At 37.0% G+C, this 18,769-nt stretch overlaps 1 protein-coding gene and 1 pseudogene across 4 annotated transcripts in view; both read right to left on the bottom strand.

Annotated features, from left to right (window-relative positions):
- The window catches only part of WDR7 (WD repeat domain 7), a 391,158-nt gene that overhangs the window by 52,058 nt on the left and 320,331 nt on the right, over nt 1-18,769 (bottom strand). For all 4 annotated transcript variants that reach the window (XM_032293871.1, XM_032293869.1, XM_032293870.1 and 1 more), the window contains one exon: nt 11,779-11,878. In XM_032293871.1, the coding sequence (XP_032149762.1) occupies nt 11,779-11,878 (100 nt within the window). The remainder of the gene's footprint in view (nt 1-11,778; nt 11,879-18,769) is intronic.
- On the bottom strand, nt 16,901-17,093 carry LOC116561868 (annotated as a pseudogene).

Genomic DNA, 18,769 nt, shown 5'->3' with positions numbered 1-18,769 from the left:
TGAGAGTAGATATAAAGAATACGAGGCAGTGAATCCTATCTAATATTTTCTGATTTTGTGGCCTATATATATGTCCACATATATGTTATGCTTCAGGCATAACAAAACCTTACAGTCCCTGGAATGCACCATCAGCGAAATGATTCTCTGTGCTTCTGCTGATGGTTCATCCTCTCTCTGAAAAGTTTTCTTCTCTCATGTCTGCCCACAGAACACCTGCTCAGGGGTCAACTCAAATATCACTTTTCTCCCCCACAGACAGAAGGGGAATACAGATATACATATATGTATAACATATGTATATATATTTAGGCATTTATATTTTCTTTTTAGTGTTGAAGAGAAAAAGAGAATGGCTAGATGGAAAACAATGGCACTGAGAAACAGATAAAATAATGTGAATTTTTAATCAAAATACATTTTAACCTATCTAATGCTTTTGCAAGCAGGCTGAAATGCTTGTAATTACTGATCAGTGTGTAAACAGTAGAACTGTCTTATCCCATTATAAATATTACAAAGAAAATAATTTATTTTTCTTGGTGCAAAATTCTCCTATACTGCCATTCAAAGTGTAACACAGATATAAGAAGTACTTATGGCCAAGTGTGGTGGCTTACGCCTGTAATCCCAGCACTTTGGGAGGCTGAGGTGAGTGGGTCACTTGAGGTCAAGAGTTCGAGACCAGCCTGGCCAACATGGTGAATCCCTATCTCTACTAAAAATACAAAGAAAAATTAGCTGGGCGTGGTGGCATGCACCTGTAATCCCAGCTACACAGGAGGCTGAGGCAGGAGAATCATTTGAACCCAGGAAATGGAGATTGAAGTGAGCTGAGATCGCGCCTCTGCACCCCAGCCTGGGCAACAGAATGAGACTCGGTCTCAACAAACAAACAAACAAACAAACAAACAACAACAACAAAAAAAAACCCCAAAAAACAAGAAGTACTTATGAGTCGTGGAATAAATAACAGAAAAATACTCCTCCACACAGTTAAAAATATTCTTTAAAAAATTTTAAACTTTCAGAATAAATGATGGTCTAATTTCAGGCATTGTTCTGGGTATCTCTTTCTATAAGTTCTTCTCTAAATAGCATTTCACTTTTAAAACTAGAAGCTTGTTAGGCAATTCTTCGGTGCAGTGTCAGGAAGCCATTGTCTTCTCCAACCATTCATCTTATGATCACCCCTGATGCCATATTTCTGGTTGTTGCTCCAGAATGTCACAGAAAACACCTGCCATAAAACCAGCTACTGAAAAGAACAGAAAGAAAATATCTCAAATGTCACTGTCTAAGGACTGTAGTCAATTCTCACTGCAATTTTTGCAATCACCACGTAAGTGCCCTTGATGTATAAGCGTTATAGACTTCTGCTCAGTGAAAACTGTGCCCGAAGCTTAAAACTCTGCCTCAAAGAAACATCAATCTTACTGTCCACAAGATCCCTAAGGTCTGCTGCTCCTCCTAACTAGAAGTAAAATCTTTGTTATTTTTAGAGAGAAGAACACATTGTTTTCCAAACTTCCATTAATATAGGTGTGTTTGCTGACATTTCTGTTTAGACTTGAATATCAGCTTTCTTTTGATATTTCATATTTTAGAGTGCTTGACAGAATTAAATCTGTCATAGAAAATTACATTGGCTCATTTTCATTAAATGCTTTAAATCACACACTGAGGACATTTTCATACCTTGCTAAGCCCCCTTTCTCCCAAAATATAGTTTGAACTAATAGAAAATGTCAACATTCCATTATTTAATACTTTGCTAATACTACGTAACTTTGTTTACAACATCTATATTACTGATTCTTATAACAGATAAGAAATGTCTCTACTTATCTATTGGAATAACTGTTTCTCACTTAAGATTTGTGAAATTCCCCATATCATGCTGATTTGAAAATTGCTGTAGTATGAACCATTTACACATATCAGGGAACACACTTCTGATGTTTCTGATAAGCATGCTTTCCCTATGTTTTCTGGGGTTTGCATATGTTGTAGCTTCTGCCTGAAATAATGTCCCTTGCCCTCCCCTTCTTGCCCTAACTTCTAATTGTTAATTGCTCAGTTCAGATATCCTCTCCTTCAGGAAGTCCTTCCTAACTAACCCTCCCCAGACCCTCAACAAATCTGGGCTAGTGTTCTTCTTGCTTTCTTCCCTAATCACTCCAGACTGCCCTCCCTGAAAGGCTGAGCATGGCACTTCAATGATGGATTTATATTTGCCTTCTATACCAAATCATGTTCCCTGAGGGCAGGAACAGTTAATATTTATTTTTTGATCTCTTGCTTATAATACAGTGTCTGGCACACATAAGAGCCATCATAAGTTTGTTTTATAAACAAAATGAATAATAAATCATGAATAAAGGAGAAACAATCTGTTGTCTAGGATGACAAATACAGGAGGCAAAACACGGCAACAGTGCGGGAGTTCTTTTTTTTTTTTTTTTTTTTTTGAGACAGAGTTTTGCAATGTCGCCCAGGCTGGAGTACAATGGCATAACCTCAGCTCACTGCAACCTCTGCCTCCTGGATTCAAGCAATTCTCCTGCCTCAGTCTCCTGAATAGCTGGGATTACAGGTACCTGCCACCACACCCAGCTAATTTTTGTATTTTTAGTAGAGATGAGGTTTCACCACATTGTCCTGGCTGGTCTCGAACTCCTGACCTCAGGTGATCAGCCCACCTTGGCCTCCCAAAGTGCTGGGATTACAGGTGTGAGCCACGGTGCCCGGCCAGGAGTTCCATTTTTTATGAGAATACCTGCAGTTCAAAAGTCATTCCATTATTCACAGTTGCTTGTAAACTATTTGTGAAACAGTATCAGAGTAATCTGATAATAAAATGCACAAATCTTTTGACTTGGCAGTGCTCATCCAGGAATTTACCCTAAAAAAAATTCATAATAGTTACATAAATAAGGATTTTTTAGGGCAGTGAAACTATACTGGATGATACAATAATAGGTGAATACATGTCATCATATATTTGTCCATGCATGAGTGGGGGCAGGGGAATACGGAAAATCTCTGAACCTTCTGCTGAATTTTGCTGTCAATCTAAAATTGTTCGAAAAAAGTCTGTTAAATAAATGTTAATCACTTTACGCAGAAGGAGCTTAACATGGCAGTAATATTAAAAGCAATATTTATGTTATAATACATTTTTTAAAAATACTGGAGAACAAAATATCAGTAGGACAACAGATTAATGTGCTGGAAAAAAACAGGATAGACAAAGTGACAATTATTCAGCACAGATGAATGAGAACAGATCAGTAATCTTGAAATTTGCTAATTACTTAGTTGATATTGTATTCATTCTGTTAGTTCAAATAGTCCTGGCAGGGGTGGGGAAACCAGCCCAAAAAAAAAAAGAAAAGAAAAAAATCCTAAGAAGGAAATTTCAACAGAGCTAGCCAGTATGAAGTAGTGTATACCACAGGAGGAGGGAACAGAATGGGGTGGGCTAATGTAGTCTTATTTAAACCAACGGTTAAATAAGTTTAACCTATTCAGGTTAGGAGAGCTAACATTTTTTTAACATATATTTATAACACAATGCTAGTGTTATTATGTCCATTTTATAGATGAAGAAACAAGCACAGATAGTTTAAGTGCCTTGCTCAAAGCCACAAAACTAAGAAGCAGCTGAGAAAGGACTTGAATTCAGGCAGTTCAGTTTCAGAATCTATTAAGTATGCAACCACACTGCCTTCTCTAGAAAGAAAGAGGAAATAAATAGCCTAGTAATTGAATTTAGAGATCACATTAAATTTGGCTTATTATAAACACCAAAAATAAAATAATTATTTTGAGCAACAAATATGAATACAAATAAAGAGTTTGAGAGGGTTGTGTAACTTACAAGGGGCGTAAGTAATACAAAGGGCAGGCAAAATAAATTTTAATAGAAGCATTAATAAAAACATTAACACAGAGCTAACACTCATGGTTTAATGTGGATTGTCTTCAGCATTTTTGTTTGCCAGGAGTGCTTCACCTATTAGCATACAGTAAGTGTATTTACGCGGTGAGACATTTCAATATAATATAAAGATAAATGTAACTCGAACCAGGCATCTCCTGAAATCCTTACTGTGTTTACAATAAATCATCCAACAGGTATTTCTGAATGCTTCCTGTGTAAGCTGGGAAAGGACGAGGATAGGGAATGATAGAGAATGGGGTTATTGAATGAAACCACTCACAGGAGGAGGGGATTACGTATGATGATCAAAACCAGAATCTCAAAGGCCTTGAAGAAAGGCCAAGAGCCTAATTTAGGCTGTTAGCAGAGAGAAAAGGTAGATTTTAGGTAGACCACTAAAGAAAAGTTAAACTGAAACTTAGTAAGTGGATATGGATAGGTGAAGGAGAGGCGACATGACTTGTGGTGCCATATTATCATGCCAGTTACAGGAAAAGGCAGGTTAGAAAATATGCTGGTAGAAAGTAGGGGCTAGAGAGACTGACACATGAATTTGAAACAACAGGATATCCAAATGGAAGCGGCTAGCACATTGTTAAAAGTCATGAAGCTAGAGTTTAGGCAGGGCCCTGGCTGGAGACCTGATTTGTCTTATCTGCTTTGAGGGAATAATCAGTATCAATAATAATGTATGGATTTTCAGCCAAAGTCAGGAAAAAGAAGAGATGAAAGAAGAAATCTATGCCCTGGGATTTTAGTGGAGTGACAAGAGTTAACATTAAGGTCCTCTAAGAGATCAGGAAATCCAGTAAAAGAGACATGCAAATCAAGACAGGTGACAGTGCTACGGAAGTTAAGGAAAGATAGAATTTGAGAGAGGGAAGTCAGTTGTATGAAGCCATGCCAAGGGTGTGTGTGGTTTCAGAGGCTCAGTAAAGGTGGAAGCTAGAAGGTGAGGGCTGCTGTAGGCCCCCACTCACTACATACAATAATAAAGGAGACAAGAAGGATGGTAGCTACAGAAAGGATAAGATGCCATTTTAAAGGAGCTATTAAAAATAAATATTCTATGGAGCTAATTAAGTTTATTTTTTATTTTATATTGTTGCACAGGCCTCAATTTCTTTTTCTTAAAGGTAACTCCCCAAATTATATAAAAACCAGGTCCCATAAAACCTGGACTGGCCCCTAGAGCCATAAGGAATGAAGTAGAAATATATATACTCTACAAGTTGATAAGACTAATCCTCAAAATTAGTTTGCATTTGGGGAAAAAAATGTGAAAGAGAGAAGAAACCTTACTGAGGTTATCCTTTCCATCTTCCATGAACACTTTAAGGCGGTCGTAGTTAGTCTGGCTTTCCCATTAGTTTGTATATGCAAATGCTTGTACATAACAATGTTGCTGGACTAGTTGGTGAAACCTTGTTGGCTGAAGAATGAAAGTAAGCCAGGTTGCACAGTGATGGGATAAGTCAGGGTTCAAAGACTGGTGGAAACGATCTGGACAACACTCAGAGCTGCTTTCACTTCCATACTTCTGAATTAACAAAAGAGTGGGACAGAGGATATTCAGGAGTTAAGGGTGCAAGTAAATGCACACAGTATCCTACTACTGAGTCCTCTTCTCATGGAGGAGTATCTGAAGATTAGAGGCCAATGCATCCATCCCATATGGAGAAAGGAACCTGCAAGGCCAGGGGAGCTCAAACTGTAGGCTCAGTGCTCGGTAGGCGGCAGGACAAGGCACATGTTAACATTCCAGAATTACCTCCTGCTCTATACAGGATTAGAGTTAGACCACAGTTACCACAGTTCTATAGATATCATCAATCTTTGCTTCTATTTTCTTTCTTTCATTATCTGGCCTATGGCAGGCCTGGTCATGGTTTACTATAGATATATAGATATATCTTCCATGACTCATAAGAAAGGTTTTTCTATGATTTTTCTGAAAAAATATCCTATTCTCTCCATATAGAAACAAAATTGGATGAGGCGATTCTGACATACTGATATACTGAAACATAACTGTACCTAAACTAATAGACTTGATATAATTATGGCACAGTTTTGGTTTATCATGTCATGTTGTATTTTTAAATTTTTTCTACCCTAAGGCCTCAGAGTTTTTTAGTTGAGCATCATGCATTTCATTGTGCATCTACTAAGTACCAGGCACTAGAAAACCGGAAGCTTTAAGAACAGGTTCTTTAAGGAACTTAAACTTTTCAATAGTAAACTTATTTTAATAATTTGATATACAGAAGTCTTCAGGTACACTTTCTTTCTCTCATCCATCATTGCTTTTTTTTTTTTTAGCCCTATTACATAAGCATGAGAAGTACCTACATCTACCAAAGTGGATGTCACCTCCAAATGACACAGTACAGTCACTCCGTGATTTTCTCATCCTTGGATTCAGTCAACAGCTGATGGAAAATATTTGGAAGCAAAATGGATGGCTGCATCTGCACTGAGTGTGTATGGACTTTTTTTTTGTCATTACTCCCTAACCAATACAGTGTAACTATTTATATAACATTTACATTGTGTTAGATGTTATAAGTAATCTAGAGATGATTTAAAGTATATGACAGGATGTGCCAAGGTTATACGTAAATACCTCAGCATTTTATATCAGGGACTTGAGCATCCATGGATTTTGGTATCCCAGGGTGGTCCAGAACCAATTCCCTGTGCATACTCCACCGAGGGATGACCGTACAAACTTCATGAGGAAAGCTAGTTAACATGGGCCTAAGAGAATCTTGCATAGAGTGAGCAGTTATTACAAAGAATGCATTCCAAAAGGATTGGAAATCAGTGAGATGTGATATCAAGTCTGCCAAACCAAAGGCAAATACTGCTAGAGGGAAGATTTTCATTGCTGATTTAACCAAACACATGCCTGGATCTCTAAGGAGTCGGGGACCCTAATTCATCTGCTTAGCAACAGCACAGACTATCAACAAAATTTAAGCACTTCTTCACAGGGAGTCAGGTACTTAAAAACAAACAAACAAACAAACAAAAAACTAAGCAAAATTCTAGTCAGGTACATTCCTAAATCGCTGGCGGTCCCCAGTAAAAGCATAGTCAGTAGCAAAACAGGACTTTAACTACTGAATTGCATCAAAGTTTCTGATCTCCATAATCAACGGAGACTCAGCTACCACCACAAGCAGGAGCAGCCTGTAGAAAGGAAACCTTCACATGACCTAAGGTAATGCTGCTTTCCCACTCAAGTGCTCCCTACGGAGCAGGGTGAACTCATAGCCCTACCACCTATGAAAGCCCAGGTGTCTCCAGTTTCATCTGTTAAATTCCCTAAAATTAATGGGATTTAATTGTAATGCAATATATTTCCAATTTTACTTTAATATGATAATCGCCAACATTTACTGAATGCTAACTATTTGGCCGGTGCTGGCTAAGAATTTTACATAAGTGACCATATTGACTTCTGACACAGACTCTCTCCTTTGACCAAAACCTTCATCAGGCTCCTCTGAGTTCCCTGCTTGACTAGGCCTGAACTTGGGCTTCCCTCTCTGTCCTTCTTGAATCCAGTTTGAACAAGAATCCTAAGTCCGTTTAGAAAAAATCCCCCTTCCTGGGCATCTAACCATACCTCCAATATCTTAATCCCCTGGCCTGCCTTCAGCAAGAATCCTGACAAGTCAGCTTAGCCAGAAACCCCTTATCCTTGATATTTCTTTGTAGTACAGCTGACTCTTGAAGAATACAGGGGTAAAGGGTGCCAACCCCCGCAGAGTTAAAAGTCAACATGTAATTTTTACTTTCACCAAGTTTGACTACTTATAGAGCACTAGAGGAGCAGAAGCCTTACCAATAACATACAACAGTCGTTTAACACATATTTTGTATATTATATGTTATATACTGTATTCTTACAATTATGTAAGCTAGAGAAAAGAAAACGTTAAAATCATAAGGAAGAGAAAATCTATTTACTCTTCATCAAGTGGAAGTGGATCATCATAAAGACCTTCATCCTCCTCATCTTCATGTTGAGTAGGCAGAGGAGGAGGAGGAAGAAGAGGGGTCGGTCTTGCTGTCTCAGGGCTGGCAGAGGCAGAAGAGGTGAAGGAGGTGTAAGAGGGGGCAGGAGAGGCACGCACACTTGAGGTAATTTTTATTGAAAAAAAAAAACCCATGCATAGGTGAACCCACACAGCCCAAACCCTTGTTCAAGGGTCAACTGCAATCCTCCATGCCCTGACCCCACCCTGCTCCTTGGTTACAAATCCCCAGTTGTCCTTGTAGGAGCTGGAGTCTCTCCCTCACTGTGAGATCTCATTGCGGTCACTATGCCCACTACCATGTCCCTCTTTGATAAAGTCTGCCTTACCATTTTTGTTAACAAGTATGTAGATAAATTTCTCTTTAACAGTTCTAACAATAATAGACATTACTTCTGTTACCATTTTACAAATGTAGAAACTTCAGCTTACAGAAGTTAGTAATTAACTTTGTATCCTTGGAAATATATATATAATAATATAATATATAATTATATTAACAATCATTAACACAGAGATGGAGTTCAAGCCCACACAAATTTCTAGTTATCCTTATCCACTATATTATACTATAATGTTTTAAATAACTTTTAGTTAAATTAGTTGACTCTTCCTCCTCAATTATCTTAGGCAGTGGTTAGCAAACCCTTTCTGTAAAGGGCCAGATCATAAATATTTTAGGCCTGTGGACCACAAAACAGTATTTGCCAGTGACAACTACTCAATTCTGCCATTGCAGTAGACAATATATAAATGAATGTGTGTGCCTGTGTTCCAATAAAACTTTATTTACTAAAACAAGTGGTGGGCTAGCTTCAGGTCACAGTTTGTCAACCCTTGATATAAGGACAATTCATGTTTCAGACCAACATGCTACCTTGTCCTGTGGTTTTATATAATCTGTTTGGGAAGAACAAATAAAAAAAAAAGGTTAAAAAAAAAGGCAGACATTAATACCAAAAGCTAAGGGAAAGGGGCTTAATTTTTCCTTTAACTTTTACCAACCAATCTCAAGATGACAACAAGAGACACATGTGACCCTCAGTCTTTCAGTCATGGGTTCTCTGCCCCACTGGGCCTCTTCTCAGCCTCAGGATCCTTTCTTCCCCTTCGGCGTGATTTCCCTCATCTAAGTGGTCATGCCTCATTTTTCCATCCAATTGGGACCATACCCCTACAGCCACGTGAATTTCCTAGCTATCCCTTTATATATTTTTATGTGATAGCTCTATGCCTTTGTCCATGCTAAAAAAGTTGTCTCACTCTCTCTGTTAACTGATTCCAACAGATTCTTTAAAAAATTCTTCACTGCATTCTTAGTTCAAAATGATCCTTTGATTCACCTTATAATACACATCATTTCCAAACATGCTAGCCATATCTACATATTTTGTTTCTGATGTTGGCTCATTTTTTTCCAAATATTATAATGCTAGTAAAGTAAAAGAATTAAGAGAATAGCTTAAGAGTTCAGTGTCACTGGATATAACTGTAACTGACAAAAGTAATAATTGACGTTAAAGATTTAACTTTGTTTTCATGTTCTGAATGATGAGAGGAAGGTGCAGCCTTCCCTTTCATAAGATGTGGAAGGTAAAGGTTATTCAATAATTTGGGTTTTTAACTTTGGGTATCAAAATCAAGAAGATGAGGTAGGAAAAAATTATGGGGACACAAAAATGTCTAAATAGCCTGGGCGTGATGGCTCATGCCTATACTCCCAGCACTTTGGGAGGCTCAGGTGAGCAGATCACTTGAGGTTAGAAGTTTGAGACCAGCCTGGCTAACATGGTGAGAATGCTGTCTCTGCTAAAAATACAAAAAAATTAGCCAGTCATGGTGGCACATGCCTGTAATTACAGCTACTCGAGAGGCTGAGGCGAGAATTCCTTCAACTGAGAATCGCTTGAACGTGGGAGGCAGAGGTTGCAGTGAGCCAAGATCATGCCACTGTTCTCCGGGCTAGACAACAAAGAGAGACTCCATCTCAAAAGCAAACAAACCAAACAAAAATAAAATGTCTAAATATACTAAAATGATATACATAAAATAGAATATGAATGACATTACCTATTCACGTTAAGAAAGAACCTCTTTGATAAATGTTTCTCAAGTAATTTAGTTGAAAAGGATAAGATATTCAAAATCTTAATTTTTTCTGCATGCTACCAAGATCTTCACTGAGACGCCTTAGTAGGAAGAAAAATAAAGAAACATATCCTTAAGTACAACGTGGTCCTTTCTCATTAATTCTTAAAAGCTGTTGTTCTCTCACTCATCCTGGGGTCGCCTCACTTTTCCTTCTGCTGATGGCAGCTGTGTCTTATGTGGTAACAGGGTCCTCTCCGTGATTTCTTCACTTCATTTCTAAAGAAGCCTCACAAGGTCATCTTTGTTCTTTTTTTTTCTTTACCTGGGAGATGCTTGTGGTTTATGTCTCTCAAATCTACTAGTAATAATATACTCCAATTTTAAAAATTGTCTTAACAAAAGGGAATTTGAAAATGCTATCTAAAGAACCTCTCTTATGAAACGATCTTATAAACTACATGGAATTTAACTTTTAAACAAGTATTCAGAGTGGTTTCATGTTCTCAGTGAGAAGAATACGATGGGGAGTTAATGTCTTTTAAAAAATCACATACACAAACAAAAATTGACAGTTAAATAAATATGGCAAATAGTGCATCACATATTAGGGACTTTAAGAAAGCCTGAACAAAGAAAGCTGTTTAACATTCTAACAGTATCCCCCAAACTTGTCTGACCCCTGAAATTTTTACCCCCTAACACCTGAACACCTGTTACCATCTCTTAGAACTACTTCGTGGAAAAAAAAGCCAAGCAATCTTTTAGATAGTTAATTAATAGTTCATTAAATTAAACAGACAGTTTAACATTTCAGCCACATCCTGACGAATTTCTTCCTATCCTTCTGGAAATTCCTAATATGATAATATGGCTGAATATGTCCACATTAATAAATGCTACAAAGAAATATAAGAAGCTATGACTTGGAACTATTTACCAATGCAACATTATAACTTTACCATGATCATGGTGGAGCCTAACCCTGATTTTGTTAAGTAACAGTGTGACTCTGGGATAAAGTGATTTAAGGCTCTGTGCTTCAGTTCCTTTACATCTAATGTGGGGTTAGGTTTGCCCTGTCTTCTCAGTTGGTATATTTTGAGAATCAGGTGATTAAGATCAGGATCAAAATCAAGAAGAATTTTTCATAAACAGTGAAGTGTTATAAAAGCATCAAGAGTGTTATAAAAATACAAAAAGTAGTACTTCCAGTACAGCATCTATTTCCTTTACACAGCACTATAATAAATGCTGTTGTGATTTCTTATTTCTTGAATTGACTAGATCACTGTCTTATAATTGTGAAACACCTGATTTCACTTAGAGAGAAAATTAATTTTTGCTCAATCATTGTATCATAATAATGTATCATTGAACTTTTCAGAAAACACATGGCAAAAACAAAAGGATCAGAAAACTCTGTTTAACACAAGAAGAGATGTATTGCAAAATAGTTTGTCAGCAGTGCCACCTCACTCTGGGCTCTTACGAACTCTTCTGCGGCAGCCCTTCAATCCCAGTGAATGAAGACAGTAGGGCTCTATATTCTTTGCGTCCTTCATTAAACTATTGATCCCTTCAGCATTATCCATAATGTTCCAGCAGCTCAGCACGTCAACTGGTGAAGTGCTAGTCTCTCTCTCCCTTCAATAACTTCCACGCTTTATGGAGAGGAAGTCACAATGATTTATTTACCTGACATTTTCCAGTCCGGATGTCGTACAGGGCCACTGAACCATGGCGAGCTCCAACTGCTATTCTGTGATTCCGCTCATAGTAGCTGACCATGTAGAACCTGAGTTGAAATTTTAACAACAAAAACAAGAAGCCAGGTGAGATAACCTATACATGGAGGTGGACGGCAACATTTCAAAGGTTAAAGCCAGCTCTGATATACATTTTGAAGTAAATGTATCTATGTTATGATTTTTCAAAAATGTTTCATTTTAGTAATTCTTGAAAATCAACTGAAAGAACAATGACATACAATATCGCTTTGGCCTCTTAATAATTATTTTCAACAGAAAACAACTTATAATCACAAACATGCTTGAATTTTTGAAACAAGAAATAAGGGCCAAATACAAAAAGATTATTTATGAAAATCTGGTTTTGCTACAGTGACTATTATGCAAATATTTCTATTTGAATAGAAATGGAAAAGATGAAAAGGGTTACATATTCCATGTAATTATGTTCTCCTGGTTTATTACAGTATTAAAGAGTAATATATACTTTCTGGCAGAACAATCATACAAAGCCTACATAAAATTTATGCTTAAGTTCGTATCCGTAATTTAGAGTAAAATTAGAAAGCTATCCATCAGAAAAAGTTATCCTGTCAAGTTCCCCTGATTTCCCATGTTTACCAGCTTATCTAAATGATAGCTGTGGCTTTTAGCAGTATGAATAAGCATATTTGGTGCTTATTTTGTATTGCATAAAAACAGGATTTAGTGAGGATGGTTTGAAGATTATAAGAGATTGATTTATTATTTATTTTTATTTTTCTAGATTAATTTTCATGATGAGGTTAACTATTTGAATTCCTTATGTGTGCATTGCCATACTGATTTCATGTCTATATGGGTAGGGCCCGAAGGTAAGAATAAAAATTATTAGAAGTCTAAATAAGAAATGATTTTATATCTGCAAAGAGTTTTGCATATAGCTTCCCATTATGTAGTCCTATTGTCTCGGTGTGAGTTGCCCAGATGAACAGGTGGTGTGTACCCTAAATATTTAGGAGGAGTTGCATCAATTCTACTGTACATTCCTTGTCTTTTTCTCTTTGGTTCCTTAATACCAAACTAACTTTTCTGTTAATATTTATATTTTATAAGGGGGAAGGGGCAAGCAAAGCATGACAGAAAAAGAATCTCATTTATCTAATGCTTTCTTGAGGTAAATATACTAAGGCATGGGACAGCATTTCTGAAATTCTAGTAATACAGGCTGAGAGAGCCAAGATGTTTGAATGTGGGAGAACTCTCAAACCAGTGATATTCTGACAAAGCCATTTGGCATTAGCAGACACTATGACATTCATATATATTTCATAAATCTGGAAAACAAGCCATTAAATTTTTAAACTTTTGTTACTTATCACCAAGTAATATACTGAACAAGATGTTTGTGCCATCCCTAAGCCCCGCTGAATAACCAACCTCTTCCCCTTTAGTGGAAGGTTAATGCTTCATTTTTTTTTTTTTGAACTTTTAGTAACAGGAAGGAAACTACTTTAGTGTGTCCTGCTGGTGGATTTTATGAGCTCATGACTGGCACTCTCCTCTTTCTACATTGGTTTGAGAGAAGGAAGCATACAGAAAGCTCCCAAAACATATGAAGCTTCCCTGGCTATTAAGTGTTTAGGAAAAAGCTAGTTTCTCAAAGCTCTTCTTGCCCAAAGAATATTATTCTACCTTAAGAGAGAGTGGGAATCAGCATGCAAAACCTACCATTCTCACGCTTGAAAATGAAAGTGATTTAGAAGAGCTTAAAAAACATTTACGATTTTGTTATTCAATAATTACAGTGTGTAAGTATTGGGCAGCACTGTATCTATATGCCCATACCCACATCTATATTTATACACATATACTCATGAATAATTTATCTCCTATTTGAGTACATGGAATATAATATCTAACAAATGTTTTAGCAAATATTTATTCTGTGCAGGTTAATCGGCATAGGAAAATACAATGTGCAGTGGTCTTTTGTTTTACCTATTATTTGCACAAATTTAATAACTATATTGCCAACATCCTTCTGCAAAACTGAAAATAATCACCTCTAAAATAACCCTCTTCAAAACAATACATTGGTAAAATATACTTGTGTTGACGAAATCTTACTTAGTGAAACTGGAATCCAAAGAGGTTTTGTTACACTGCCCATTTTCTATGCTCTGGATATCAAACTCATCCTTCTATATCATCTACAAACACCATTATTTATGGCAGAAGGAAAGATCAAATCTATTCTTAGAATCAAATCTTTACTCTGCCTGAAAGGGCCATATATATTACAGGTCTGCATTTTTCATTCTTTGGAATTTACTACAGGACTAATACTTGTAAACAATAAAAGAATTCTGGACACTGAAGGTCTTAAGGCATGTTTTAATCTTAGGATTTCTTGTTTAACTTTTTATTCCTTTAGCAGTGGCTTAACAGAAAGAATCAGTGGTGTGTACGCAGTCACTTCCCAAGTATCCACCATGGGAACCAGCTGCAGTGAACTGATCCCTGCTGAGGCTTCCGGAGCCCACCATACTCCTAGTCTACTCTTTCCTCGAGCCAGTCCTCCTCGTAGGGTCTGTCAAGATGAAGGATGGTAGATATGCATTACTTGCTTCCTGACTTGAAAGGATCAATGGATTGAAGAGAAGGGTCCATTACAGTTTTTAAAGCTGTCCTTTTCTAATCCTGACCAATCTTGCATGACTGGATTTTTCCTAAGGGATGAACATTCCACTAAAATTTGGGGGTCTCAGAGTAAGGGTTCTTGTGTCCTGAGCTTTCTGGAAATGGTGCCTCAGTCTCCAGTTCACTGTATTGATAACACGTCACTTAGACAGTTGGTCATGACCTGGCAAGAATCCTTTTTTAATATTGATGTTTGAACAACAGTTCTCCTCTGCCAGGCGGACCACAAGAAAACTGTGAAGCCAGAGAGCACAGCACCACTCAAATCAGTGAAAGAAGAATAAAGTAGAAATGGGCAATGATGTAAAGTGTATTTCTTGCTGGAGCTGAGGTGGTCATCAACAAGTTGAAAGTCACTGATCTCCAGGCTTTCATCATTGCCCATATGCAGTCAGAGTAACTTTTCAACAATAAATCAAATCACCTCTCTTCTGTTCACAACCTTCCTTCAGGGTCTTAGCAACTCCTGCCTTTGTTCATGCCGCTCTAGTCACAGTGATCTCCTTGCACTTTCTTAAATATGCCAAAGGGGGTTCCCATTTTGGATTTTGACAGTTGTTGCCCTCTCTGCTTGAAAATCTCAGCCTGTTACCACTGTTGCTCATGCCCTCACTTCATTTAGGTCTCTGTTCCAAAGTTATCTTGACCAAGGAGGCCTTTATGGGCCACCTTAACACAACAGTCCTTTACCCATTACTTTTAACCCAGTACCCTACTTTTTCTTTATTATGCCCATCACCATTAAGACATTAAACAACGATTTTTATTTATTGCTTTTTATCCTCCATCAGGGACTTTGTGTTTTGCATGAATACATAAATATGGTCCAAACAAATAGGATGCAACAGTAAGTGAAGTTTGAAACATTACACTTATCCTTCAGTCACCAGTGTATAATCTATGCTAAACATGGATTTTTATGACTAATGGATATTCTATAGGGTCTAAAATAATCACTGAGATGAATAACAAAGGAAACAAAAACTGTCCAAAAATGGCAGAAATCAAGAAACAGGCTCTCCCATGACCCTTCTCGAAATGTATTTTCAATTGAGACAAAACAATTGTAGATTTACAAGAAGTTATCTGTAAAGGCTCCTGGAGTCTGGGTACCTTAGCATGAGACTGACAGTTATATAATAAAAATATGTAATTATATATTAGGGAATTAGAAAAGATTGCATGAGCTGAAATTCAAAAAGGTAAATACAAATAGTCTAAATAATAATATACACAATAAAATATATTTTCAATCTAAATGTTGTCCTGGTTAAAAAAAAAATGATTCTAAGAATTTGCCAAAGATTTATATCAGCACACAAAAATTTCAATAAAAATGGTATCATCACACAAAACATAATTAACAGATCATAGTTTATCAATCATTATTAACTATTACTAGAACAGATTATTGGGGAGGAGTGATACAATCCAGTTCTTTTAAGATGTATTTGTGACTTCAGCTATTGAGGAGCAACTCACAGTGGGGTGTACAAACCCCAGAGAGGGAAGGTTTGAGTTAGAAATACTAATATGAACTGAGTCTACTCTGGCACAGCAAATCACTTTGAAGCACACTATGTTGCTTGGGAGTTTGCCAAATACCAAGTGCCTGAGTTTCTAAACAACTTTGGCACTCCCTAGTCATACTTTTCCTTGAATTGATGAATTTTTAATCTTTATCAAAAATGGTCGCCAAATAAGAGAAAATGTGTGTGATTTAAAAGTTAATATGAAAAAAGAAATAGAAAACATGCAACTCTCAGCAGAATTAGGACTTGGGAGAAAGATGGAAACCTGTAAAATCACTTCAACTATGTTCGGTCATTTGCAATGATCTCAGGATGTTAAGTTACGGCTATATATCATTTCCTTGAAAATTAGAATGCAACAAGAAACACTCTTCAGTTAATCCAAGATTAACCTTCAGCTTCACATGAAACCACCTTAAATCTTAGCATATATAGAAAATAATATAGGGAATACAACTATCCTTTTTGCCCCCAAAATAATATCACAATGACTACTATGCGCAGCTAACATTTATTGAGTATTATGTATCAGGCACTGTCCTAAGTATTTGTATATGTATTTTCATAAGTAACTGAGGTATTATGAGTAATTTTTATGAAGCTGTTTTTGGAAATTCTTAACATTGATTTAAAATGGTTCACAAAATTTGACTGTTTTTCTTAAGAAAATATCAAGGCAATATTTACTTGTAAAAAACTCAAAACACACCAATATATGTAGAATAAAAAGTAAGTCTTTCCTTTCAAGTCCCTACCCCACCAACAGTAACTGCTGTTAACTATTTACTGGATCTTCTGAGAGCTTTTTCTACCTTTTTTTTTTTTTTTTAACAAACACACAAACAAACAAACAAAACCATTCAGACTGTGTCCTCCCCCTCTTACTCTTGCAGAGGAAAAGAACAATCATCAATGGCAAAGGCCGTTGCAGGGAAACAACACGCTCAGGAGAGGATGGTGCGCCTCCTCTTTGTGGTTTCTGCTCTACATGTTCAGAGCAATTTCTCTACTAATGAACCACAGAAATGATCCCTGAAAGTATAGTCTATTTTCTAACCTTTAATACAAAAGTGATGTACACAGTACACATACTTTTCCGCAACTTCACTTTCTTCATGGGACATCGCCTCATGTCAGCACACATGGATCTCATGTCATGCTTGCTCACATCTGCACTGTAGTTCTGTGTATGCGCATTACATTATTTAACCATTCTTTTTCTGATGGGAATGTGGGCTATACTGTACACAGACCATTGTATACCTAGGTATTTTTGTAGGATACATTCACCAAAGCTGCACCAAAGCATATGCACATTTAGAATTTTAACAGACAATGCAAAATTGCCTTCACTTTTCACTAAAAGAGTGTTCCTATTTGGTAATAGCAAACTTCATACTATTTTGCCAATAAGAGGACAAAAATGGTATCACATTTGTGTTTTAATTTGCACAAAGTGACTTTAGATTGACTCGCTTGGTATAGTCTGCAGGATATACATGTAGATTGCATTCTTACAGAAAAATTATTTGAAATCTAATCAACTGCACACTGCATCCCTTTATTCATCATGCATACTGGATGGGAAAGGAAATATCTATGACGTATTCCCAAGAAAACCACAGGAAAGATTTGATCCCGCCACACAGGCAAGTTGGTTCTACAGGAAAGAACAACAGGATTTCTACAGTGTAGCAATGTACATGTCACCTTGACCCTAAGAAAGTACCAGTGACAACCAACCACCTCAACCTCCTTGACTAGACAGGACAAGATGCCAAAGAGCTCTTTCAGGGCCACACGCTTGAGGAGCTCAACCTGAAAGATTCAAGAGTAGGTGTTCAGAGAATTGGTCTACAGCCCCCACAGATGCCACAGCCACAATTAAGGGGGACAGTTTTGTTCAGGAAGAGGCACTTTCTAGAACATGTCTGTACACACCTTCCAGAATTCCAGCCTGCCATGCTGCTAATATGTTTGAAAAATTCATAGACATCAAAGTGGCTGTGTTGGTAGTTTTTGGGGCTATGAATGGTGGAGGGTGGGGAAATGTTTTCCAGAAATGCTTCATTCCTGTGGCAAGCATTAGTTCAAAAAACCAAATGAAATAGTTCTCATTCTGGGATGGTGATGGACATTGGGTAATTCCATTTGAGAGTCGCTACTTCCCAATCAGGGCCTTGCACACTGTAAACAGTCAATAAGTATTTCCTGCTGAGTAGTTAATAATCAAATTCATTTCCCTCTGAAAAACTTGCCATAAGCACACTGTAGTTGGCATGTTAAAAGCAAGATCAAAAATGCTTCCTGGGCTGTCAGGCATCAGAAATCCTGCAAGGAAAAATACCATGCATATCTAGGGTTTGAGGCACAATGGCTGAGAAACAGTTTACTTATTGCCTGTATCTATACTTACTAATTGTGTAACTGTGAGTAAGTTCCTTGTCTATGTCTCAGCGTTTTGATATGGAAAATGGAAATGATAATACTACTTATTATGGTGTTGTGTAGTTGAAATAAGTTAATTCAACAGAAGTACCTAAAACAGTGCCTGAGTAAACACTGGTAGCTACATGCAAACCTTATCAGCTGTCATCATTATCAATCACCTGCATTTCTGAATATATACTACAGAAAGATTAAATAATGTAGTTAATTTGCTATTTTCCTAGGGCAAGTAAATGCCAACTAATAACATGCTAATAAATAAGGAAAATGAATGCT

This window comes from Sapajus apella, unplaced genomic scaffold (genome assembly GCF_009761245.1).
Source record: "Sapajus apella isolate SASKATOON/1434 unplaced genomic scaffold, GSC_monkey_1.0 scaffold30, whole genome shotgun sequence".
NCBI classification, from domain to species: Eukaryota; Metazoa; Chordata; class Mammalia; order Primates; family Cebidae; genus Sapajus; species Sapajus apella.
The sequence above is the reverse complement of the archived record's forward strand: the minus strand, read 5'-3'. Positions and strand labels throughout refer to the sequence as shown.